Consider the following 26,135-nt stretch of genomic DNA (forward strand, 5'->3'; position numbering starts at 1 on the left):
GCTAGTAGGACGCCAGTCACAGCAAAAAGGCACAGCCGGGACCACACCTGGGTCTGACTCAGCAATAGTTCACTTCTGAATACTTAACATGTCCCTCACCACCTTAGTAAATAGACCTTAGATAGCTGAAAGATTATTTTCCTGCATTTACTATCACAGTTATTATTCAGAAAGAAAGATTAAGGGTTTGGCTATGCAGTAAGATGTCATTTGGGGCCCTGGAGCATTAATCTCAGAACACCAGAAACAATGCCTCAGATATTGCCTAATAGCTGACTATATGAACCTCAAGCACGGAAGAGCCTGGCAGACTCCCCGTGGCATATCTGATATGCCAAATACAGTAAGGAAAGCAGGTCTCATTCCGCTGACCCTGAAAGAGCCTCCAATCGTTGGGAAAGACGAGTAAGGAGAGGCTGCTAAAATCTCAGGGCTGGGATGAATGGAGACATTACTGGTGCCCGCTCAAGTGATACAGGGATGACAGTGATACAGGGACAGTGATGAACCTGAAATTTGATAAACGCACTCTGAAGTAGCACTTTATTTCTTTCCAAGCTAGACAAGGAAGAGGAAAAATGACTCAATGGAGTTGGGAAATGGCACCAGGGTAAAAGAATTTGTATTTCTGGGAATTACCCAGTCCCAAGACCTGAGCTTGATCTTGTTTCTTTTTCTGAGTCTTGTATACATGACAACTCTGCTGGGAAACCTCCTCATCCTGGTCACCGTCACCTGTGAGTCTCGCCTTCACACCCCCATGTACTTCCTGCTCCGCAATCTCGCCGTCCTTGATATCTGCTTCTCCTCCATCACTGCTCCCAAGGCCTTGGCGGACCTCCTGTCAAAGACAAAGACCATCTCCTTCGATGGCTGCATGACACAGATATTCTTCTTCCATCTTCTTGGTGGGGCAGACATCTTCTCTCTCTCTGTGATGGCCTTTGATCGCTACCTGGCCATCTCCAAGCCCTTGCACTATGTGACCATCATGAGCAGAGAGAGATGTTTTGCCCTCATTGCTGCATCCTGGGTGGGGGGCTTTTTCCACTCCATTGTACAGGTTGCCCTGTTACTCTCCCTCCCCTTCTGCGGACCCAATATTGTGGATGGCTTCTACTGCGATGTCCCCCAGGTCCTGAAACTTGCCTGTACTGACACCTTTGCTCTTGAGATCTTAATGATCTCCAACAATGGCTTGATCACCGTCCTGTGGTTCGTCTTCCTGCTTGTGTCCTATACCGTCATCCTCATGATGCTGAGGTCTCAGGCAGGGGAGGGCAGGAGGAAGGCCCTCTCCACCTGCACCTCCCACATCACTGTCGTAACTCTGCACTTTGTACCCTGCATCTATGTCTATGCCCGGCCCTTCACTGCCCTCCCCTCTGATAAGGTCATCTCCGTCACCTTCACTGTCATCTCTCCTCTGCTGAACCCCCTGATCTATACTCTGAGGAACCAGGAGATGAAGACAGCCATGAGAAAACTGAAAAGTAATGTCTTCTTCTAAGATAAGTTAAAGTAACAACCCTCACTTCTTCATCACTAACAACTGCTTTCACTATTTTCCCCAGGGCTTCAGACTTATACCCAAACATATTGTCAATAAACAATTCTAAGTACTAGACTGAATTTCTTTTCTCATTTAAGTGAAGGGGTCACTAACAACCCAGTTTTCTGTGGGGATGGGAATTGGTGTTTTTTGTTGTTCTTCTTGTTATTGCTTTTTGGGTCACACCCAGTGTTGCTCTGGGGTTACTCCAGGCTCTGAACTCAGGAATCACTCCTGGTGGTGCTTGGGGGACCAAATAGGATGTCAGGGATCAAACCCAGGTCGACTTCTTGCAAGGTAAATGCCGTATCTGGTACTGTCACTCCATTCTTAACATATTATTATTATTATTGTTATTATTATTATTATTATTATTTTACTGAATCACTATGAGATAGTTACAAGCTTTCTTGTTGGGTTGCAATCACACAATAGTCAAACACCCATCCCTCCACCAGTGCACATTCCCCACCACCAATATGCCCTGTACACCCCACCTTTCCCACCCTCCCCCTGTCTCCATGGCAGACAATATTCCCCATACTCTCTCTCTACTTTTGGGTATTGTGGCTTGCAACACAGACACTGAGAGGTCATCATGTTTGGTCCATTATCTATTTTCAGCATGCATCTCCATCCCAATTGATTCCTTCAGCCATCATTTTCTTAGTGATCCCTTCTCTATTCCATCTGCCTTCTCCCCTCTGCTCATGAAGCAGGCTTCCAGCTATGGGGCAATCCCCCTGGCCCTTGTATCTACTATCCTTGGGTGTCAGCCTCATGTGATGTTATTCTGTACTCCACAAATGAGTGCAGTCCTTTTATGCCAGCCTTAACCTCTTACAGGATGTTGAGGATCAAACCGGGGTCATTCGGTAGCGCCAGCCCTAACCCAGTTTTCAGATAACCATGAAGTAAATAGGGGTACAAAATTAAACTGACAGATGTACTTCCTCTCAAAGACCAAAATTATGTGCCCAACAGGACAAACATTAAGCAGCTAAATGTACTTTTTCAAGCAGAAAATAAATAGAAACCTAATTTACTCAGGGTTTTGTGTTAAGTAAGAAATAAGACTTCAAGTATCAGATTTATTGTTTTTCCATAATCGGCTTTTTTCTTTTCTTTTTCTTTTTTTTTTTTTTTGCTTTTTGGGTCACACCCAGTGATGCAGAGGGGTTACTCCTGGCTTTCCGCTCAGGAATTACTCCTGGAGGTGCTCAGGGGACCATATGGGATGCTAGGAATCAAACCTGGGTTGGCCGCATGCAAGGCAAACGCCCTACCCGCTGTGCTGTCACTCCAGCCCCAACAATCGGCATATTTTTTAGTACATTAATGGACATGCCGCTGCCAAACTGCATCTGTGGTCTAGAAAGTCCATGTGAAAGGCCAAGGAGAGGCCCCTGCAGTATCTTTAGCTGATCAAAGATTCGGTGATTTTCTTGACTTAGTTAAACTCCATATGGGCTCCTACCCTAGAGAGCATTAAAGGTTAACCTTAAAGAAATCCTGCTGGATTCCTATCGAGCTAAATGTGCCTATAGAGAATTCACTGTAGGGGCTAGAGATGTAGTACAGCTGGTAGGGTGTTTGCTTTGCACACAGTCGACCTGGACTTGATCCCCAGCATCCCATAGAGTCCCCAAACACCACCAGGAGTTATTTATGAGTGCAGAGCCAGGAGTAACCCTGAGCATTACCAGGTGTCACCCAAAAAGCGGGAGGGAAAAAGGAATCCACTATAGACTGAACATGCCAGATTTTCAGATTCACATAGTCTTGGAAATGTAGACAAAGACACAACTTCAAGATTCCACGCATGAACCAGTTCACTCTTACTATTCAACAAGGGATTTTTCCAGTCGAAGCTCCACTAAGGCTAATCTCAGTTTGGCTTCACCATTAAGGATTTGCCTTGGTCCCTCTGGAGACAATAAGGAGAGGCATCAGAGAATATGAAACTTGAATGAATAGTTTAACTGTTTTAAAATAGTTAAGACTAATTTTTTTGTTTGGGAAATCATGGTAGAAGTAAAGAGTAAACATTTGTCTCAAATGGATTTTATTGTTGGTTTTTTTATTGGGGGTAAGAGAGAAGGGATAGTCCATACCCAGGATATACCCCTAGCTCTTAACTCAGGGATTACTCCTGGCAGGCACAAGGGATCATTTGAGGAGCTAAGGATCAAACCCTGGTCAACTCTGAGCAAGCCAAGTGCTCTGTGCTATCACTATATCCAAAATTTTTTATTATAAAAATATACTTCAATGATAGTTGGATGGTATGAGGTTCAGAGCAGAGGTGAAAACGTGAAATACCACTTCTATACTGGACTTGTAGTCGGGTAACAAGCAAAAATATGATTGACAAAAGTAAGGTAGGTAACAGATGAGACAAATCAACTTTTTTTGTTTGCTATTTAGGCAATATGGTTACAGTACTGTTAACAATTGTGGTTCTGTTGTACAAAGTTACTGCAACTTTGTTCCCACTAACAAAGTTCCCAAGACTCTTCATTACTCTCTTCATCCCACTCTCAATTTTGGGGGGACATTGGGACTTACAGGGATGGGGCGGCACCCCCAGCTGTGCTCAGGGTCAAGGATTTGTCATTATCCAACCTGATGTATAGTCCACTGTTTTGTTTCCTCATATACCTTAGACGACTGAGAATATCCAATATTCATCCATCACCCTCCAATTTATTTTGCTGAACCTCACAGTTCCATCCAAGTTGCAGTGAACTGTAGGATTTCATCTTTTCTCACAAGTGTGTAATATCCCATTATGTATCTATACCACAACTTCTTTATCCACTCATCTGTTGTTGGACATTTGGGTTGCTTCCATGTCATGACTATTACCGTGGTGAATATAGCTATGCATGTGTTTTCTTAAGTGAATGTTTTTGGGTTCTTGGAGCAGATGCCAAGTAAGATGTTGGCTGGATCAGATGGGATTTCTATTCTTCCGTTTTGAGAAGTGTCCCTGAGAGGCTGAGCCAGACAGCATTCCCACCGACAGTGGAAGAGGGTTCAACTTCACCAGAGGTAGGACAACACTGGTGGTCTCGAGCATTTTTTTTCCTCATACCCTCAGTGGTGAGAGATGACATCCCATTGTCCTTTTCATTTACATTTCCCTGAAAACATGTGTTGATGAACACCTTTTTCATACTCCTTCTGGCCATCCCATATGTATTCTCTTTGGAGGAGAAAGGGGGCACAACTGGCCTTGCTCAAAACTCACTTCTGTTCTGTGCTTAAAGGATCACTCCTGGCAGTGCACGGAGAACCATACACCGTGCTGGGTATGGACCACAGTGAAAAGCAGTGCAAATGGCTCCTCTGTATGTCTTTGGGGGTGGTGATGGGTGTTATATTAGGGGGCAGGAGCAGGGGAGGTGCTTGATATGCATTCTTTAAGAAAGTGGTCATCTCGTCTGCCCAATTTTTTGATGGGATAAGCAAAGACCTTTTAAAACCTTATATTTGCTTATTGGGGCTTTCTAAAAGACTAAGTGCTTTTAGACTTAGTCTAAAAGACTAATAAGATTTATTGCTTTGGCCATAAAATAGCATATACAAAAATTCATTTCCTGGGGGCTGGAGTGATAGCACAGCGGGTAGGGTGTTTGCCTTGCACGCGGCTGACTTGGGTTCCGATTCCCAGCATCCCATATGGTCCCCCAAGCACTGCCAGGAGTAATTCCTGAGTGCAAAGCCAAGAGTAACCTCTGAGCATCGCTGGGTGTAACCCATAAAGCAAAATAAATAAATAACTAATAAATAAATAAAAATCCATTTCCTATGACAAAAGGAAAAGGATATTCTTTCTTCACGGAGATCAGAACATTTTGTTTGGTGACAGAAGAAATTCTATTTATAATAAAGTTCTATGGAGGCCGATGGAGCATACAGCAGGAAGGACACTAGCCTTGAACGTGGTCAACCCAAGGTTCAATCCCCAGCATTCCATACAGTCCCCTGTGCACCGTCAGGAGCAATTTCTGAGGGCAATTCCTGAGCATCGCCAGGTGTGGCCCAAAAATAAAATAGAACGTAAAGTCCTATTTAAAATAAAATTGTATTTTAAAATTTTATAAGTTGTTCTGTGTCTCCCACACTGGGGAGACCTCTTTTCCTACTTTTTGTTGTGTCAGGTAATGAACCCAGGGCCTCACACATAGCAAGGTGAATGCTCAACCTCTAGGCTGCAAACAGTCACAAAGCACTAAGTATTGTCCATAGGGGAAGTTGTTTTGATCCCTTGCCACTAGAGGGAGCCATACCCATACCATAGTTCTTAGGCAGACTTGAAAGAAACTTTTCCCCCCAGAAATAACACTGTAGCACTGTTGTCCGGTTGTTCATGGATTTGCCCAGGAGGCACCAGTAACATCTCTATTGTGAGACTTCTTGTTACTGTTTTTGGCATACAGCGCAACAAAATCCCTATCCCATTAGTTACTCTCACCAAAACAACAACAACAAAATTACCTCTCTATTTAGGAGTGGAAAATGACGTTGTAGATAAGCTATTTATTACACAGACTATTACAGCGTCCAGCAGCTTCTGAACATTGACCTGAAGGTCCGCTGGGTACAACTTTTAGACTCACACTAATCAGAACCGGAAATCTCTGCCAACAAATCAGCGGTTCCCAATGCAAAGTGGCTTAATTAGAATGCAAAGATTCCGTAGTTCTGTTGAAGAATCTACCATCTTAGCAGGCACCCCTGGTGAATCTCATGCCCTCAACCTCACAATTTCCACACTTTGAGAGACACTGTTTCTTCTGGGCAGTATTTCGAAACCATGAATCTTAATCTCTAAAGCATGTGATGTGATTCGTCAGTCTGATCACACACTTTGAAAAACTGAACTATCTAGAATAGAATAGAAAAGCCACAGCATTCAGCAAATCTATTTAAAACAATTGCTCTATAATCCCTTGATTTCAGATGCATACATAAGCATAGTGGTCTTGAGAGATATAAATATGTTTATTAGCATGTGATTAAAGTGCTGGACTAAGAAGTACTCTTCACTTGTCTTACAGAAATTTCCACCAAAAGCCAGTGCAAAGCCCAGCAACACTCCTTGAGAAGCTGCAAAACACTGTCATATTACACTAGCAGACCCAATTAAACTTGTACTCCAGAACTGGGCCCATGACAAAGGCGAGAGCTCCATTTTCTAGAATATCTGATGGCGGTTGGGCGTCCGCAGGCAGCTGGCAAGAGAGAACAGAAGCAGAGATTCCCAAGCATGTTATTTTGCAAAGCAGGGTCTAGACCACTTCAAGGACATGAGTTTATTTGCCACGTATTCCCAGGTTCCCAAGGTTACAAAGCCAGACTAGGATTCTCCCAAGGACATCCCAAATGCCCTCCAAGGTCATGGGCTAACACCCAGTCTCAGCTGCCCCTGGGTGTTAGATATGTTTGATATGTGGGCAGGGATCTATTTACTTCATCGCTTGGACTTTGAGCAGCCCAAAGCTGCAATTCCAGTTCTTTATGTCTGACCTCTGATCCAGCACCTTTTCTGAGCATACGCCTATACTCAGGGCAATCTACGGCCCCTGGAAGAAACTGTGTACTGAATGCCAGAGTTCTGCAGCCCTTGTGCATAAAACTAAGAGTGCTCAGAAAGAAAGCAAAGTCTTGGCAAGAGTGCTCAGCAAAAGTGCAGTCTTCAACAAGGCCTCAGCAAGAGTGCAAGAGTGCTCGGTGAGAAAGCCTAAGAAGAGGGCCAGAGTGATAGTACTGCAAGGGCGTTCACCTTGCACCCAGCTGACCTCAGTTCAATTCCCGACATCATATATGGTCCTCCCCCTGCCCTGATCAAAAAAATATAAAAAGGTCTAAGAATGGGCTGGAGCGATAGTACAGCAGGTAGGGAGTTTGCCTTGCACGCGGCCGACCCGGGTTCGATTCCCAGCATCCCATATGGTCCCCTGAGCACCGCCAGGAGTGATTCCTGAGTGCAGAGCCAGGAGTCAGCCCTGTGCATCACTGTGTGTGACCCAAAAAAGCAAAAAACAAAAAGGTCTATGAACACCGCATCCTGGCACAAGTGTGACCCCCAAAACCAAAAGGAAGAGATAGATCAAAGAAGTGGGTACGTGCCTTGCATGCCTAAATTCAACCCACTGTTTCTCTGGGAGTGTCTCTGGGTTTCCAGGCAAAGCTGCAAAGGTCAAAATTCTTTTTTCTGCAACTTTAACCTGATAAGATTGAAACCTCTCTACTAAGAATAGGTCACCTTGAGATTCAATATGTCTGTGATTTAGCCTGACCTCTCATCTAGGTGACTTATGCAACTATCCCCAGAGGAATAGAAAAAAGTCTATAAAAACAATTCACAGAATTAGGTTTTAGTAAAAATGTTACTGATTTTCATTCGAAATTTATTGCCCACTTAGTTCATCCTGTGATTTCTATAGCAAGAATATATGTATTTATTTATTTTGGGTTAGTCATTGAGAACATGCAGTATGATCTAAATTCTGTCTTTTTTGTTTATAGTTCTTATATAATGAATTTACCATTTTAAAATGAGATTTGACAAGTAAAGACATAGGCCCACCATTAAAATCAAATATTCAGTATTTCCATTATCTCGGGGCGGGGAGGGAAGCTGGAGCCCATCCCCTAGAGAGAGAGAGAGAGATAATGGAATATCCAGCTTCCCTCCCTGCCCTGAGCAGAGCTCCCAGCGGCCGAAGACCACCAGAACCTAGCGACAGCCATGCTCAAGGCCCTCTCCACACGTTCGGACAGGCCTCACACATGAAGGTACCGGCAGAGGAACCCAGGTGTGTGTAATCCCATCAACGGCCAACATCCAGAGACTTAAAAGCAAGCTCCGAGAAGTGGCCGCGATATCTTATAACCTACTTTTCCTTCTGGGAGAAATTCTCAAGCTACTGAGAGCTTCCTGCCCACAGGACAGCCTTGCAAGCTTCCCGTGGTGTATCCACATGCCAAAGCCAGTAACCAGATGAATCCCATTCCCCTGACCCTGAAAGAACCTCCAATGCGGCATCGTTGGGAAAGCCAAGAAGAGAGAGGCTTCTAAAATCTCAGGGATAGGACGAATGGAGAGGTTACTGAGACCGCTCGAGCAACTCGATGATCAATGGGACTTCGTGATCCTGATCGTGATCCATTATCTCAAAAAGTTTCTTCATAAGGATGGAAGAGTAGTACAATGGCTTAGCTTGCCTTACCCTCGGCTGACTCAGGTTCAATCCCTGGCATCCTACATGATTCCCTGAGCACTGCCAGGAGTAATTCCTGAGCCCAGAGCCAGGAGTCACCCCTGATCATCACTGGTGTGACCCCCAAAACCAAAAACAAAGAAAAGTTCCTTCATGCCTTCATGGAGTAGATACACACACATACACACACACACACACACACACACACGAAGGAAAGAGCCCTAGTTATGTGATTTCTTGGGATCTTCTGTCAGATTCTACTGTGGTTTTACCCTTTTACAAACAGAGATAAAAATGCAATTATTTATCCTTTTCTTTATAGCTGATTTCATGCTCTTGCGCGTCTCAGAAATCCATTACTTTCCCTTTCTAAATATTACTCAAGTGCACGTTTATCCCACCATTTATTGATCTACTCAGAATTAAGGACATTTGATGGGTCTGGAGCAATAGCACAGCGGGTAGGGCGTTTGCCTTGCACGTGGCTGACCCAGGTTCTAATCCCAGCATCCCATATGGTCCCCTGAGCACCACCAGGGGTAATTCCTGAGTGAAGAGCCAGGAGTAACCCCTGTGCATCACCGGGTGTGACCCAAAAACAAAACAAAACAACAGAATTAAGGACATTTGGTTGTTTTCAAATTTTGGAGTTTATTATAAGTTTCTGTACTTAGACCTCTGCACAAATGTGTCCTTTCATTCTCTTAAGGAAACACCGAAACAAGATTTTTGGGCCTTAGATTGTTTACTTTGCTAAGAAATTTCTAGATTTGGGGCCAGAGTGACAGCACAGAGGGTAGGGTGTTTGCCTTGCACGTGGCTGACTTGGTTCAATCCCCGGCATCCCATATGGTCCCCCAACCACCGCCAGGAGTAATTCCTGAGTGCAGAGCCAAGAGTAACTACTGAGCAATGCTGGGTGTGACAAAAAAAAAAAATCAAAAAAAAAAAGGAAAAAGAAATTTTTAGATTTTCCTAGAACCCTGTGCAGCTCTATTGTACGCATTCCCGCAAGCAATGTAAAGGGAGTCCCCAGTGCTCCTTCTCCTTGCCAGCACTGAGTATCATTAATTTATGGGGTTTTTTAAAAAATATTATGACATAGATTGTGGCATTTTCTGGTTTTATTGTTTATGTTCATCCATCCCAGTGGAGGGATGGATGTTCAATCATTCGTGACTGAAATTCAATCATGAAAGCTTTGTAACTCTCAAAGTGATTCAATAAAAAACAAATAAATAAAATAAAAAGACAAAAATATACTTGCTTAATAGAATCTTTAAAGTTTTCTATGTATGTTATCTGCAAATAGTGGTAGTTTGCATTCTTTACTAGTTTGTGTCCCTTTAACTTCCTTTTCTTGATTGGTTGCTGTGATTAGTCAGGACTTCTAGTCTGTGTTGAATAGTAGTGGTGAGAATGGACATTTTGTACCTTTCATGTCTAATATTAGGTATCAGTTTGTTGCATAGGGTTTTATTATGTTGCTTTTCCATTTGTATCATAAATGAGTACTAAACAGAGTACACAACGCAACTGACCCAGTTTTGTTTCTGGCACCTCAGAACTTCTGGGTGTGGCCCCAAAACCAAAAAATTTTCTTTTAAATTTCTCTGCATATATTGATATGAGCAGAGTCTCCTGCCCCCCGCACTTGGCTGTCTTCACCGGGGGCCCCCTCGGAAGGGGGCAGGTTGAGTTTCCCTCCCCACCCCAAGCAGAGCCCTGGCAGCCAGAAACCTCCAGAACCCAGCCACAGCCATGATCCAGGCCCCTCTCCACACACTCAGACAAGCCTCATGCATGAAGGAACCAACAGAGGAACCCAGGTATGTGGGACCTGTGGCTTAGACCTCCAAGGTTGCTCAGATCGGGACTGGGCCTCCTCCACCCAGATTCCTCATTTTCCAATAGCTTGGCAGTAACACCCACAAACTGCCCTTGGGCTATGTAATCTCATCAACGGCCAAGATCCAAAGACTATAAAACAAATCTCTCGGAAGAGAGTGACACAACTTTTCCTGGAGCCTGTAAGAACCCATAAGGATGATTAGAGGCCGCCCGAAAAGCTTCCATCCCTCTGGAGAGCCTGGCAAGCTTCCGAGGATATCCAGTCCGCATGGCAGAGCCTGGCAAGCTACCCGTGACATATTTGATTGCCAAAAACAGTAACAACCGCCATTGGGTTACGCTAGCACACGACAGGGACAAAAGAAAATGTTACTGGTGCCCACTCAAGCAATCGATGAACAAAAAGATGACAGTAACAGTGACAGTGATTGCTTATGTTCTTGATAACTACTCATATTCAGTACCAACTTAGGCACTTATTTTATATTTCTACTCCATATCCTCTTTGCTGAACAGTCTATTCTGTTCCACGCCCACTTTTTAAAGTAGTTTGTTTTCTTATCATAACATGACAAGTATTTTTAAAATAAATTCAGAATATTTTCATAAGACAAACCTTCTATAAATATTTTTTCACAAGCCAAAGAATGTGCTTTTTTAAATTGAATCACCATGAGATGCATAGTTACAAGGCTATTCATAATAGGGTTTGAGGCATATTCCACCACCTGTCTCTCTACCTGTGTACATTTCCTACCATCAATTTCATTAGTTTTCTTCCCACCACCCACCCCACCCAGAGCAGAATTTGTTTATTTTGGTTTTGGGGGGGGGGTTGTTTGTTTCTTTGTTTTTGGGTCACACTTGGCGATGCACAGGGGTTACTCCTGCCTCTGAACTCTGGAATTATTCCTGGCCATGCTCAAGGGACCATATGGGATGCTGGGAATCAAACCCGAATCAGCCTCGTGCAAGGCAAATGCCCTACCCCCACCTGCTATGCTATCACTCCAGACCCGAATTTTTTAAATTTTGGTTTTAGGTTCTTTATTTTTATCAAATCAAATGTGTCCACTGTGTATTTTAGGGATGATATTGTGTGTGTGTGTGTGTGTGTGTTGTAGCTAAGAAATTTGTGCTTAACCAATGATGACAAAAGTTTTTTGCTGTATTCTCCTCTGAAAGAAATACCTGATAGTTTCTGGTCTTACATTTTTGTCTGTAACAATCCATTGTATTTTAACAATCCTTGTTTAAATATAGTGACCTACGGGATTTGATTGGGGGGGGATGAGGTAGTCTAGAGGTAGTCTAGTGAGACAATAAGATAGTGAGATTTTTTTTTTTTTTTTTTTTTTTTTGCTTTTTGGGTAACACCTGGCGATGCACAGGGGTTACTCCTGGCTTTGCACTCAGGAATTACCCCTGGCGGTGCTCAGGGGACCATATGGGATGCTGGGATTTGAACCCGGGTCGGCCACGTGCAAGGCAAATGCCCTACCCGCTGTGCTATCTCTCCAGCCCCGATAGTGAGATTTTTTTAAGGTAATGAAAGTACAGTAACTTTGTCGATCAAAACCATAAACATTCCTGTGACTGAAATCTCCAAGCTTGCTTGGAACAGGAATGGGCCTCCTCCCCACATCTCTCAAGTTTACCAGTAGCTTGGCAATCACATTCACAAACCGCCCCTGGCGCCATATAATCTCATTAACGGCTGTGATCTAGAGACTCAGAAATAAATCTCCTGAAACAGAGCAACATAGGTCTCACCCATGAGTAAATCTGCTCTATAATCGTATTCTAAATTTTAGAATTCCTAGAGACTCTCATACTCCACACCACTGGTGTACCAAGAGTAGCACACAACATTTGATTGGCTTTAACAAATATGTTGTGATCTCTGATAAAAGGGCTTAATGGCTCCGGGATGAAATACAACAATCTTCACACACTTTCCTCTAAGGAAACTTTGTTGGACCATTTTTAGCAGATTATTCATAACAAGCAATACAAAATTAATGGTTTTGGTTGTGCTTTGGGGGGCACATTTTGTGATTTGGGGTGGAAACATTTGAAATATGGTGGTGGGGAGGTGCAATGACAGTGGGATGGGTGTTTGAATATTAAATGGAATGAATTATTGTGAACAACTTTATAAAAATAAAATTAAATGTAAAAACATGAACATTAACAGAATTGCAACTTATCACCTAAATTGCAATATATATATATACACATTATATCCACATATATTTATATATATATGTCACTCTGACAAAACATTCCCCTATGAAACACATGTTCGCTGCCTGAATATCCTGAGAGATTAAGAGATTGAGTTCAGTTTACTGTTGTAGCACTGTAGCACTGTCATCCCACTGTTCATCGATTTGCTCGAGCGGGCACCAGTAATTTCTCCAAAATTTTTTTGGAGACTTGTTGTTACTCTTTTTGGCATATTGAATACACCACAGGTATCTTGCCAGGCCCTGCTGTGCAGGAGAGATACTCTCGGTAGCTTGCCAGGCTCTCTGAGAGGGGCAGAGGAATCAAACCTGGGTCGGCCATCTGCAAGGCAAACGCCCTACCGATGTGCTATCTCTCCAGCCCTATTTACTCTACAAAGACCAAAATTTTAATATCCATATTAAACTTATTTCTCAGAAATACACTAAACTCAAAATGCAGCAGCAGGTCCAGGTTCGATCCCTGGCACCACATATGGTCCCCCAAACCTGCCAAGAACAGCCCTTGAGTGCAGAGCCAGGCATAAGCCCGGAGTACTGCTGGGCATAGCCCCAAACAACAACAACAAATAAAAATGTAAATTAAACAACCAATTAATTATTTAAATAAATGAGGATATTAGTTTCCCAGAAATTAAGAATTAATATTGTAAAGGTGTCAATTCACCTTTAAAATAAGTTATTATTGAAATAATCTTGAAATAATTTAATGCTGCAATCATTTTTACTGAAATACAATTTCAATTTTTGTTTTCTTAAGTTTCTAGGGCACAGCCGGTTGGGCTCAGGGCTTACTCCTAGTTCTATGCTCAGGGATCATTATTTGCCAGATCAGGGGACCATATAGGGTGTAAGACAAGCACCCTACCCACTGTGCTGTCTCTCTGGCCTCAACAGATTTTGATTAAAGAAAAAAGAAAAACTAAAGCTAAAAGGGAACTAGGGAAATAGTACAGTAAGCTAGGCCTTTTTTGCACCCAGCCAACTGAACCCAAAGCCACCAGAAGAAAAAGAAAAAAATGTAAAAGAAACTAAAAGGAAAATAAATTAGTTTGACGTGCATGATGGAGTGTCAGTTATAATCTGAGAAATGAGAGGAGTATCGCTTGAGAGATATCTGATCAAGTTCTTCATCCCTGACCCTTGATGCTTGAATCACTCTGGTTTACCTTTCCCCAGAATTCTTCTACATCAGTTTAGCAAGAACCCCTTTGCCTGGATGCGTCCCCTGTAATTTTCCATCCACTGACTATCTCCACTGCTTAACATTAGCATGTTGTAAAGGAGCCCTAAGGGGAAAACATCTGATTTTACCCAAATTGCATCAGACTTGTTGCCAAATCAAAACAATAACAAGTGACACTTATCAGTGTTGGCTATTACAGATCATTAACATCGCTGTACAAACTGCCATTGGCTAAGTCATCTCTAGAAATATGAACAAAGTGGTTAGTCCCCGTGTTACTGAGCAGAAAACTGGCACCGAGCAGTTAAGTAACCAGTTTAAAGTTCCACAATATTGGTTATGCATGGCCCAAGGTCACTCAACCAACCAAGAGAAGCCTTTAATTTCCTCAGAGGTGGAGCAATTTAGTGGACCTTGGGCCATTTTAGGAACATGGGCTACGTTGACCTTAGGGATTATGTTGGTATTAATAGACCCCAGGCATTATGTTGTTATTAATAGCGTTCAAGGTTGATGGCCCCTTGAGGACCTGAGGAATAGTACAGTGGGAAGGGCATTTGCCTTGCATGAGGTTGATCCTGGTCCATCCCTGGCAGACCATATGGTCTCCCAGGTACCAACAAGAGTAAAATTTCTCAGTGTGGAACCAGAAGTGCAACCCCTGAGCATCACTGGGTTTGCCTAAAGTGACAAGAAAAAAAAAAGAAGGGGGCGGGGAGTTGGTGGTCCTTTGAAAACATGAGATCCAAACTGCAGCCACAAAACTCTTAAAATGTGTTTAACAAGGTAGCGCCCCAAAAGGTGGCTAAATTGGGGTGTTGGGTGCGGGAGGGAATGTGGAAACACTGACCCAGGAAGTCGGACTGATTTCATATAATCATAATTGTTTTTTTAATTTTTTTTCTCTCACCAATTTTTTTAAAGTTAAAAAATTAGGAGCTGACAGGATAGTTTGTACTGCATGCAATAAACCCAGGTTCAATCCCTGGTACCCCATATGGCCATATGGTCCCCAGAGTCCCACCAGGAGTGATTGCGGAGTGCAGAGCCACAGTAATCAAGCCCTGAACTCAACCGGGTGTGGCCTAAATAAAAAAAAAAATTAATTAATTTAAAAATAAAAGTAATGAGGACAGACATAGAACGACTGCACTCATTTATGGTATATTTAAAAATATACCAAATATATGGTATATATTTAAATATATTGAAATATATATTGAAATATATATTTTATAATATATAATATATTTTAACAAAAATATATATTTTTTAAAATATACCATAAATATAATATCAAAGGACAGAAAAAGAAGTTTGCCACAAGTATGTGGGGGGACGGAGGGCAGTTACGACAGAAAAAGGAGCACGAGGACAATGACAATAATGATTGAAAATGAGCTGAGTGCTGAAAGGAGGTAAAAGGATTGTAAACCTAAAGCTCAAAAGAAGAGAGAGACAGAGACACAAAGAGAGAGACACAGAGAGATAGAGACAGAGAGAGACAGAAAGACAGAGACAGAGAGAGAAATTAGAGAGATTCTGTCATGGGGTAGACAGGGAAACTGGGGACATTGATGGTGGGAAATGTGTAACGGTAAAGGATGGGAACTAGAACACTTATGACTGAAACCCTATCATGAACAACTTTGTAACTGTGTATCTCACAGCGATTCAGATAAAAAAAAATAAAGATATTACCAAAATGTTTTCATGAATAAATTTAATCATAAAACACAATAAAAGCAACAAAAGAAGAAGAGAAAACAGAAAAGATGAAATTGTTATCACACGGAATATTGTAGAACAGGTGGGACTGGGTCCCTTACCATATGCGTATCATTCATTTTGCAAGGAGTCTAAAGTTATTTTAAGTGCAATAAAGTATGCGGTCTGCGAGCTTGGAATGAAACCACAAAGGAGAGAGACAGACTCGGCATATCCCCGTACCGAGTGTGAAAAGAACTTTTAAAAAGAGCCGCAGCGCAGGTAGCAGAGCGCGTTAACCTGGACCACCCATCCTTGAACTCGGACTGATGAGCGTGGCGACGGCCCGAGAGCGCAGGCGCAGTTTGGCCCGCGGGCCTGAGCCGGCCCGTAGCCGCCTGAACCTTCCCGCACCCACCACGCGGGGGCAGCACCGCTGGCGATCTGCGCCTGCGCTTTGGAGCGCGCGCGCGCTCCGCGGCCAAAGATTCGGGGAGCGGCTGGAGGAACCGCGGCGCTCCAGGAGACGTTGCCAAGTTCGCCAGGTTTTCGGAGCAAACCTCCAAGTTGCAGGAGGCAAAAGCAAAGGTGATCCTGAGGGGTTGAAAATGTTCCCCAAAAGAGTTACCACTGCGTGGTTCCACTGGGGCTCGAACCCAGGACCTTCTGCGTGTAAAGCAGACGTGATAACCGCTACACTATGGAACCCCGTGCGAGGCGGGCGCGCTAATGTCGAATAACTCCTGTAGACAATGATTGGGCTGGGCTTGGGCTGGGAGTTTGGTTTTGTTTTGTTTCCTTCTTTCTTTCCTTTTTTTCTCCTTCGTGAGGAGGGAGGTTGAAACCTGATGCTCCGCCGTGACTCGCAGAGAAACTTCCCAAAGAGCAGCGGGGCTCCGTGGCCCAGCGACCCCCCACCACCACCCTTGCTCCCAAACTGGCGCCTCCAAGAGCGCCCCGGATTGTCCCCGAACCCTGCGTTACTCGGCGTCTGCCTTGATGTTCGCAGCTCGGAGAGGTTTTTGCACGCTTGGCTCTGTGGCGCAATGGATAGCGCATTGGACTTCTAGACTAGATGGAGGCATTCAAAGGTTGTGGGTTCGAGTCCCACCAGAGTCGCTTTTGTTTTGTTCTGGGGGGCTCAGAACAAAAGAAAGTCACCGTTTGTGATCCACAAACTACTCGCCCAACTATGAAAAGGGAAATAAGTACATCCTGCTGGTCCTTTTTAAGTCCACACGCGTGGATGGGGTGGGGCTTCCTCCTATTCATTTTTTTAAAACCGTTTTTATTAAGGTCCTGAGACTTAGAACAGCGTTAATTACACTTTTCTCTGTATATGTTATTCCAGTCTCGCACAAGAGATGAACGTGGCTCTGGACCTCCAGAGTGGATAGTAACGAGGTGATCCAATTGAGAGGATATACGAGAAGTTCCGGGGTTGGTTTTTTGTTTTTTTTTTCTATATTGCTCTTTACATCAGAACAATAAAATTGTTTACAACCGTTTTTAAACGTTTTCAAATTTTCAGCACCTCGCTGTTACTCAAAAAAAGGGAAAGAAAAAAAAAAAAGAAACCTTTGTGTTTCACACTCCTGGGTGGCTGAATTGGCTAAGGAGCTTGATTCCTGATTCTAAGGTCTAATTAGTTTATAAGTTCTTGGGTTCTAGCCCCGTTTCTGAGCCGGACTGTTGCAGGGGGAAGAGTCTACCTCCAAATGAAGTACATCCATAAAGCAGAGGGGGGAATTTGCGATGGCATTGTAATCGGAAAGCGAATGCCTTTGTAGCACACGAAGAAATATAACAACTTCAGAAGTCATGCTTTGGAAACTGAGAAAGGAGTCTGGGTGGCGATGTAGTATGTGGTAGGCGAAGCACATGTATGGCAGAAACCGCCACTCTCTGAAACTCATCCACATGTAAGATCCTCTTAGAGTCCAAATTCCAAAAACGTTTTAAATTTGTTTTTCAAAGGCAACAACAAAAATTACTGCCGAGGGCCAGTTACATGAGAGTAACAGAAGAAAGAGACTAATCATAACAAGCAAATTCATTTAATAACTTATAGCTCTCACCAGTAAAAGTGTGGCCCCACAGAGCAGAGTCTTTTCAGGAAAAAACGTTCCAACGAAGTATGAACAGTGTTTACCGGGATATGAGTGTTTGTCCCTCTCTCTGCCAAACAAAAACTTCAGAGATCCATTCCTGCCTCTTCCTCCACCCAAAGTCTTGTGTGATGCTTGCCCCCCCACCCCTTCAATAACCCATTCACGGGTTCAACAATGGTTTTTGAGAGCTCTCTTTGTACCAGGCTCAGGGAGTATCTGTCATCGCCGCCAAACATGTGGAAATAGGGTTTCATGTGAGTTGTGGTATCTCAGCCATAGCAACGGGCCCAGAGTCCCAAGTACCTAACCGCATTTGGAGAGGATCAAGAAAGAATCTCTGGGGCAAATTCTGATCCCTATTGGTAAGAACTTACCAAATTGAAGAAATTTAGAAAGGAAGAAAGAGAGAGGGGGTAGAGAAGCAGTAGAGACTGCAGAGAGAGGGAGGGAAACAGCCTGAGGGTGTCCAGCAAGCCAGTGGGGCCACACAGGTTAACCTTTATTGACATACACTTTGGGACTTGGCAGCTCTGCCCATCTGCTCGATTCCAGGAAGCCAGCAAACAGATCTTCAGTTACTCATGCATGCAAAGCCAAACTTTTCGAGACAAAAGCAGTACACCGTCTTAGAAAGTGAAGTGTAAGTCAAAGGCCCCTTACTTTGCCCAGGACAAGCTTCCTCAAGGTCTGCTGCTTTCCTGGTTGAAACGTGTTCTCCGATGAGTGCACATTTCCATTTGTGAAAACTGTACCTAATTCATGACTTTTCGTACCCACAGCTACCCTCCAAAACCATGAGATGTGGAGCTATCCCTCTTTGAAGGAAAAAAAAGTTTGCTCTTAACCTATCTCTGCCAGATGCTGTAAGAAACAGACAGAGGAACAGAAAAACCCTGAGGGAGTCTGCCTCTGTGATTGGCTGGAGGAATTGGACAGCTGGAGCTTTGGGTATCTTTATTAATTTTGTTCTGAAAAAAGAGCCCAGGCTTGTATTTTTTTTTAAAGCCCTGTAATACAGGGCTCAGTCTCTATTGGAGCTCAGATCAGGACTGGGCCTCCTCCACCCAGATCCCCAGTTTTCCAGTAGCTTGGCAGTAGCTTGGCAGTCACACCCACAAACTACCTTCCCCCCCCCGCCCCCTCCCCATGCCATGTAATCTCATCAAGGGCCAAGATCCAGAGACTATAAAACAAAGAGAGCGGAAGAGAGTGACTCAATTTTTCCTGGAGCGCACGCCTGCAAATGCAGTCACACAACCTCTTTATTTTTATTTTTATTTTTTCCCACACAGCAGAGCCTGGCAAGTTACCCGTGATGTATTTGATATACCAAAAATAGTAACAACAACGTGCTCTTCGTGTTCCTGGAGCAAGCAGACACCATTGCACTACACTAGCACGTGACAGGGACAAATAAAGACATTACTGGCACCTGCTCAAGCAAATCAAGGAACAACAGACAGTGATACAGTGATACAGTGATAATACAGGGCAGGGGAAAGGGGATGGAGTGATGGGTAAGGAAGAGATAGAAGTAACCAGCGGGCATGGAGGGGCATTGCTGGACTCTTTGGTGGTGGGGAAACTGCCACTGTAGCTTTGAAGGTCATAAAGCATTAACAGTAACACTATTGCAACCATGTTACTTCAATAACCAAAAAAAAAAAAAAACCCTAAAATAAATAAATTCATCCAACAGTGGTCCTAGAGAATAGGGCAGAGAAGAAAAGAAAGAAAAGGCCAATAATAAGCAAAGGGGGCCAAGTCAGGGGAGTAAGGTAGGAAGGTAGTGTTAAGGAATGATAGAGCTAAATATGAAAACCACACACTCAACAACCCTGAAATCAAGAGACCAAATCAGCAACCAAACTTAGAAAGGGGGCCTGTCAAGAGGGCAGGCTGGAAAGGGGGAAAATAGGAGGGAATCTGGGAACGTTTGTGGAGGGAGATTGGTGGAGAACTGGGTGCTGCAACATTGTGCGTCTAACATTGGACTATGAGTAACTTTGTAAGTCATGGTGCTTTAATGAAACTTTTTAAATGTAACAAAAAGAAAGAGAAAGGAAGAAAGAAAGAAAGGAAGAAAGAAAGAAAGAAAGAAAGAAAGAAAGAAAGAAAGAAAGAAAGAAAGAAAGAAAGAAAGAAAGAAAGAGAGAGAGAGAGAGAGAGAGAGAGGAAGGAAGGAAGAAAGAAAGAAAGAAAGAAAGAAAGAAAGAAAGAAAGAAAGAAAGAAAGAAAGAAAGAAAGAAAGAAAGAAAGAAAGAAAGAAAGAAAGAAAGAAAGAAAGAAAGAAAATAATACGAAAAACCCGCAATGCCCAGTGTACCTCAAGGAAATGGTGAATGCCTTCTCTCGCACACTTCATTGCCAGTCCACAAAATGTGCCCATCTTGAACTCATTGGTTGTCTGTCCTTGAACACAACTTAAATGTGATGTCAAATATGCGAAGTTAAACACGAGGGGAAACTATCCTTACCCCTCTTCTCATTCTCTTGACAAATGTGCCGTTCTTCTTGTTTAGCACTTTGTGTTGCTTTGCGTGTAAGCTTTGCACAGGGGAGTATTTCTTGGGCTCTGTCTAAATTCCCCATCCACTTGTCCTGAAAAGGAGAAAGCAACCCTCGGGGTCCCAGCCACCCCCACCCGGAGTGGCATCATGACTCGGAGCTCCAAGGGGGGTGGGGGGCTCCCCTGGTTGTCATAGGTTCCACCCCACCGCCTCCTCTTCCTTCCCAGGGATCTGACCCACCGCAACCAGGTGGGAGAGGGTCTTCCTAAAATATACACGATCCAGCTTCGTAGGCAGCCGGAGCCCGAAGCTCTCGGTGGAAAACTCGAGGGGAATGTCCAGTTCTCCCGCGCGAGGCTGGCCGTTCCTCTGAGCTCTGCGAAGCATCAGGGCGCAGCCTGGGCTCCCAGCCCCCTTGGCGCAGGACCCCGCACCCTGCAAGACTGGCTGACCCTCACTTCTGACCCTGGTCGGGTCCCACGGTGCAACCCATCCTCTGGGTGCTCCTGCTCCCGCCGCTGGGTCATCGCAGCCCCTCCAGATCTCCAAAGGGGTGATGGGTAGCGGGTCCCCCTCCGGCGTCTGCGAGCACCACGGGGACCCTCATCCAAGCCTTCATCCCTCTCCACCCTCACTAATGCTCCGCGGCGCTTCCAAGACCAAGATGACAGTTCGAAATCCTGCTTGCTGCTCAGAGACCCTAAATCCCGGGAATTCCTCGCCGACGTCTCTCTTAAGGGTCCCGGGGTCTGGCGCAGGGGGTCCAACAGGCAGGTTTGTTCTCATTCTTTTTTTTTTTTTTTTAATTTATAGTCTTATCTGTGAACAGGAGTGTCGGGGAGATAAGAAATAAAGACTCAGTCTGGCCCAACGCCTGTTCAAGCTTGATTTTTGCAGTTTTCACCTTGCAGGAAATGGGTTGAAAGCGACTGGGAATTTTAATCCAGGCGGACGGCGATGTGGCCACCTGGATTGTCAACTCCGGATAGGCTTGGGGCAGAGACTTACTCGTGAGCCCGGATAGCTCAGTCGGTAGAGCATCAGACTTTTAATCTGAGGGTCCAGGGTTCAAGTCCCTGTTCGGGCGGAAACGTTTTAAACCCTGAAATAAATTAGCTTCGAGGTGTCATCAGGAAGGAATGCTGCTGGGATTGTTACACGAAAAGCACCCGGGTACCTTGGGGGTTCTGTGCCGGGGAAGGTTACAGCCGGGAATGTGAAGACGCAAAATCCTCCAGAACGTTCTCGGTCATCCTGTGGGTATCACCCTCACCCCTCACCCACCCCCAAATTAACGCACATCCTTGTGCTACCCGGGAAGTGATTAATTCCCTGGCATTGAAGGGCTCAGAGGGAAACAGAGATTAAAATAGATTTTGCAGGAGAGAGAAAACAACACTATACAAAATTGCAGCCCCCAAGGGCCGGCTACACCAGGGGTCCAACCCAAGACCTTCATCCAGTCGGATTGACGGACATAAGTCATTTTAATTAACATCCAGCAGAAGAAATGGGCTTGGGACCAGATCTCCCACGACCTGTCATTGCCGTTCAGGGCTGTCCTAAATGCAGGCTTCTCACTTCCGCAGCAAAAGGCCCTGCCGAAACCCGGGATCGAACCAGGGACCTTTAGATCTTCAGTCTAACGCTCTCCCAACTGAGCTATTTCGGCGAGTGTGGAGGTGCAGCTCTGCTCTGTTAGGGAAAAATAAAAGAAAATAGTAAAAAGTAAGAGCATGTCAACTCCCGCTATTTTCACTGTCCAAACGGTACTCCTTCTAGCTTTGAGATTTTTGGAAGTAGTACATAAGATGTGCTTCTTCCAAAGCAAGACAATTCTGGCCACTGCCTTGTTGGAGATTGTCTTGCGTTGTTTCTCCACGACCTAGCACAAAGATACCCAGTGCCTACTTGGTACCCTAACATGAGCTGCCATGAGCTTCCCACCTACCCACTTCTGCCTGAGGATGTTAGGATCATTTTAAGTGATGTGACTCATTTATCCCACGAACACTCTAGCTTCAGAGCATCAAACTGGTGGGAGGGAGACTTCAGTTGCTTTGGATCGTTTTTTCTCACGTTTCACACTCTGGTGAACGGGAAGAGTGACTTAAAGAAAAGGAAGGAGGAAATAACCATGGTCTCCTCTTCTCTTCTGCCTGTTATGTGCTCTGTTTTTCCATCAGAAAACTAGAATAGAGACTTCATCCTGCAAAATGATCCAGCTTCCCCAGGAAGAGGAAGAAAAGATCCCAGTGTTTGCCACCGTTCTGACATGTTAGTTTTGCTTAGCTTTGCTCCAGGGAGTGCTACTAGGCTACTTACTCCTTGCTCTGTGCTCGCTCTTGGCGATGTCAGAGGACCCTACTGCGTCGTCAAGGATCTAATTCAAATCTCCATCTACAAGTGCGAAGCTCACTGAGTTATCTCCTCGGCCCTCTCTACATTCTTTTTTCCTTTCCCTAGAATGCACCAGAACTTCTCAATTTACTTCCTTTAAGAAAAAAGCTAATTATCAAATGCTTCCTTTTCAGCAGGTCCGACTTTGGGGGTGGGGGGGAGTCCAAACAATAATAGTGAGTTTTCATGGTGAATTAATAAAAGAATTTAAAAAAATAGTGAGTTTTTTGGTTGAAATATTGAATATAATCAAAGTAAAGTGAAATTTATCAGCTACACAGGTGGGTGGGGGCCTAGGGGGTGAGGGAGGGGGAGGTATACTGTGATTCTTGATGGTGGAGGGATGGGTGTTCGAGCATTGTATAACTGAGACTTAAGCCTGAAAACGTGTAACTTTCCACATGGTGATTCAATTAAAAAAATAATAATAAATAAATAAATAAATAAATAAATACAAGATAAACTGTTTAAAAAAAAAGAAAGAAAGAAGCTCTGAGCTTAATTCTATACTAAGTTCCTCCCCACTTGGGGACCGCCTTTTCTTTTCTACTTTTTTATAAAAAAAAATTTCTACTTTAAAAAAAAAGAAGGAGCTCGACTGGCCCCACGACATCCATCCCACCTTCTAACAACCCACTTAAACCACTGGGGACCTGGTTATAATCCACGGCATATTGGGAACATATTTCTTTCAACTAGTTCTTTGCCTCTTTCAAAACTGTATGATTTGTTTTCCCCCTAGATTGAATGATCTCTGATAGTAACTGGTATTATTATTATTATTATTATGTGGAATAAAATGCCTATAGTGCATTAAAATTTGCAAAATTCTCTTCACAGTTAATCTGTTTAGTCTTGGTAAACCCTAGCAGCTTTGTATATTTTTTTTAAAATTTTTTAAAATTTATTTATTTTTAATTAGTGAATCACCGTGAGGGTACAGTTACAGATTCATACATTTTTGTGCTCATGTTTCCCTCATACAAAGTTCAAGAACCCATCCCCATCCCTTCACCAGTGCCCATTCTCCACTGGTAAACCCAGCATCCCTCCTACCCTCCCCAATCCCATCTCCCCCCACCCCACCCTGCCACTGTGGCAGGGTATTCCCTTTTGTTCACTCTCTCTAATTAGGTGTTGTGGTTCGCAATAGAGGTGTTGAGTGGCCACTGTGTTCAGTCTCTAGTCTACATTCCGCCCACATCACCCTTCCCCCCCCCATGGCCTCCGACCGCATTATACTTGGTGATCCCTTCTCTGAGTTGCCCTCTCCCCAGAATGTGAGGCCAGCCTCCAAACCATGGAGTCAATCTCCTGGTACTTATTTCTACTATTCTTCTATTCTTGGGTGTTAGTCTCCTACTCTGTTATTCTATATTCCACAGATCAGCTTTGTATATTCTCACCTCAACTATCTCAGGGAGCAAATGCTTCCCATATAAATTTATAGTCAGTGAGGCTAACTTTGATTTTTTTGAACACTGTGACTCTGACTCTCCCTCCTCCTCATCTTCCTCCTCATCTTCTTCTTCCTCCTCCTCTTCCTTTTTTTTTTTTTTTAAGTTATTTAGACTGGGTCAGAAAAGAGAAGGACAGACATAGAAGGACTGCACTCATTTGTGGAATATAAAATAATGTAATATGAGACCGAGACCCAAGGACAGAAGAGACAGGACCAGGAATATTGCTCCATAGTTGGAAGCCTGTCTCAAGAGCAGGGGGAGAAAGCAGCTGAGATTGAGAAGGGATCTCTGAGTCAATGATGGTTGGAGGGATCGTTCGGGATGGGAGATGTGTGCTGAAAGTAGATAAAGGACCAAACATGATAACCTCTCTGTATCTATATTGCAAACCATAATGTACAAAAGTAGAGAAAGAGTATGGGGAAAATTATCTGCCATGGAGGCAGGGGGAGGGGTGAGATGGGGGGTGGATACTGAGGACATTGGTGGTGGAGAACATACACTGGTGTGGGGATAAGTGTTCGATCATTATACGACTAAAAAACATGAAAGCTTTGTAACTGCATCTCTCCGTGATTCAATAAAAATTTTAAGAAGTCATTTAATCCCCATGAAGTTACAAAGTTATTTATGATTGGGTTTCAGGTATACAATGTTTCTATCCCCATCCCTTCCCCAGTGTCCCTCCTCCAATCCCTTTCCCCAGCGCCGCCCCCCTCCCCTTTGTGTCTTTTTCAGTACACACCCTCTTCCTCAGCCCCCGCAGTAGCTGCTGTCTCAGTTCGGTGGTCTCCACGGACTCGGGGGTCGCACTTGGGCAGGGGCTTCTGCTTGGGATGCTCTCCCTTTGCAGCGCGTGGAGGACAGGGGAGGGCAGCTGGGGAAGCCGCGCCCGGCGAGGGGGCAGCGCACCCCAAGGTGGAAGGTGGGGCGGGTCCCAGGGCATCCAGAGGCGCCCGCAGGCGCTTCCTATTAACCACAGAAGTATGGGCGGGGGGCCTCAGCCAAGCTTCAGGCTGCAGAACAGTGCCGCCTCGTGAACGCCCACAGCGACAGTCTCCAAGTCCTTGTGCACGAAGATCCTCACGGTCGCCTATCTCGAAGCTAGTTCTCCTTCGGTAGTTAGATTTTAAAAGCGAGAGGGGTAAGAAATAAAAATAAAAATAAAAAGGTTCCGCCCGAACAGGGACTTGAACCCTGGACCCTCAGATTAAAAGTCTGATGCTCTACCGACTGAGCTATCCGGGCTCACGGGAGGACGGGCGACTCCAACGGCCTAAGGACCGTGTCTCCGCCTGCGCCGCGAGCCAACCAGGCGGCGCGCTGACCCCCACCCCCTGCGCGCGCCGCTGATCCCAGTCCCCGCCCACGAGTCCTGCGCCTGGGCAGCTTCAACGCAGACGTCGTCGGTAAATCATTTCGGTACCGTCCCCTGGGTAAATGGGAGTTCGGAGATCTGCAAGACCCTGCGGAGGGAAAAGCTAAACCGAGCCGAGCCAGCGCTCCCCCAGATGCTGGGCACGCGCCCCCTTCGCACCCCGGCTCCGGGTCTCTGAGCAGGTGCCAGGAAGCTGCTGGCACCTGGTGGTGGTGGGATTCCGGCGTCTGCAGCTTCCCACGGTCTCCCCGCCCACAGATACGCCCCCAAACCTCCTGCCGAGCAGCGGGGTTGCTTCTTAAAGATGAGTAAAAGTGCATCCTCCGAGAGGGGCGGGTCAGGCCCAGCAGGCGGACCCGCTTAGAGGACAGTGGGGCGGCATCTCACATTTTACGTCCTACATCGGGCATGTCAACTGGATAGCTAAGACCCATTCCCCACCAAAAAAAAAAAAAAAAGTCTGAGTTGGAAAATTAGTGGCAATTACTTCCAAGGA

At 44.6% G+C, this 26,135-nt stretch overlaps 1 protein-coding gene and 5 non-coding genes across 6 annotated transcripts; 3 read left to right on the forward strand and 3 right to left on the reverse strand.

The window, feature by feature from the left end:
- The first annotated feature begins 586 nt into the window (after positions 1-586).
- Positions 587-1,510, forward strand: LOC129406059 (olfactory receptor 4D11). The gene has a single exon (XM_055143807.1). The coding sequence runs from the start codon at positions 587-589 to the stop codon at positions 1,508-1,510; it is 924 nt and encodes a 307-aa protein (XP_054999782.1).
- A 14,902-nt stretch (positions 1,511-16,412) lies between these two features.
- TRNAV-UAC (transfer RNA valine (anticodon UAC)) lies at positions 16,413-16,485 on the reverse strand. The gene has a single exon. It is a non-coding gene; the product is annotated as a tRNA-Val (tRNA).
- A 324-nt stretch (positions 16,486-16,809) lies between these two features.
- On the forward strand, positions 16,810-16,896 carry TRNAR-UCU (transfer RNA arginine (anticodon UCU)). The gene is given in 2 exon segments: positions 16,810-16,846; positions 16,861-16,896. It is a non-coding gene; the product is annotated as a tRNA-Arg (tRNA).
- Positions 16,897-21,412: 4,516 nt separating this feature from the next.
- TRNAK-UUU (transfer RNA lysine (anticodon UUU)) lies at positions 21,413-21,485 on the forward strand. The gene has a single exon. It is a non-coding gene; the product is annotated as a tRNA-Lys (tRNA).
- Positions 21,486-21,997: 512 nt separating this feature from the next.
- Positions 21,998-22,070, reverse strand: TRNAF-GAA (transfer RNA phenylalanine (anticodon GAA)). Its single transcript has one exon. It is a non-coding gene; the product is annotated as a tRNA-Phe (tRNA).
- A 3,366-nt stretch (positions 22,071-25,436) lies between these two features.
- On the reverse strand, positions 25,437-25,509 carry TRNAK-UUU (transfer RNA lysine (anticodon UUU)). The gene has a single exon. It is a non-coding gene; the product is annotated as a tRNA-Lys (tRNA).
- Between the last annotated feature and the right edge of the window lie 626 nt (positions 25,510-26,135).

Source organism: Sorex araneus, chromosome 6 (genome assembly GCF_027595985.1).
Source record: "Sorex araneus isolate mSorAra2 chromosome 6, mSorAra2.pri, whole genome shotgun sequence".
NCBI lineage: Eukaryota > Metazoa > Chordata > Mammalia > Eulipotyphla > Soricidae > Sorex > Sorex araneus.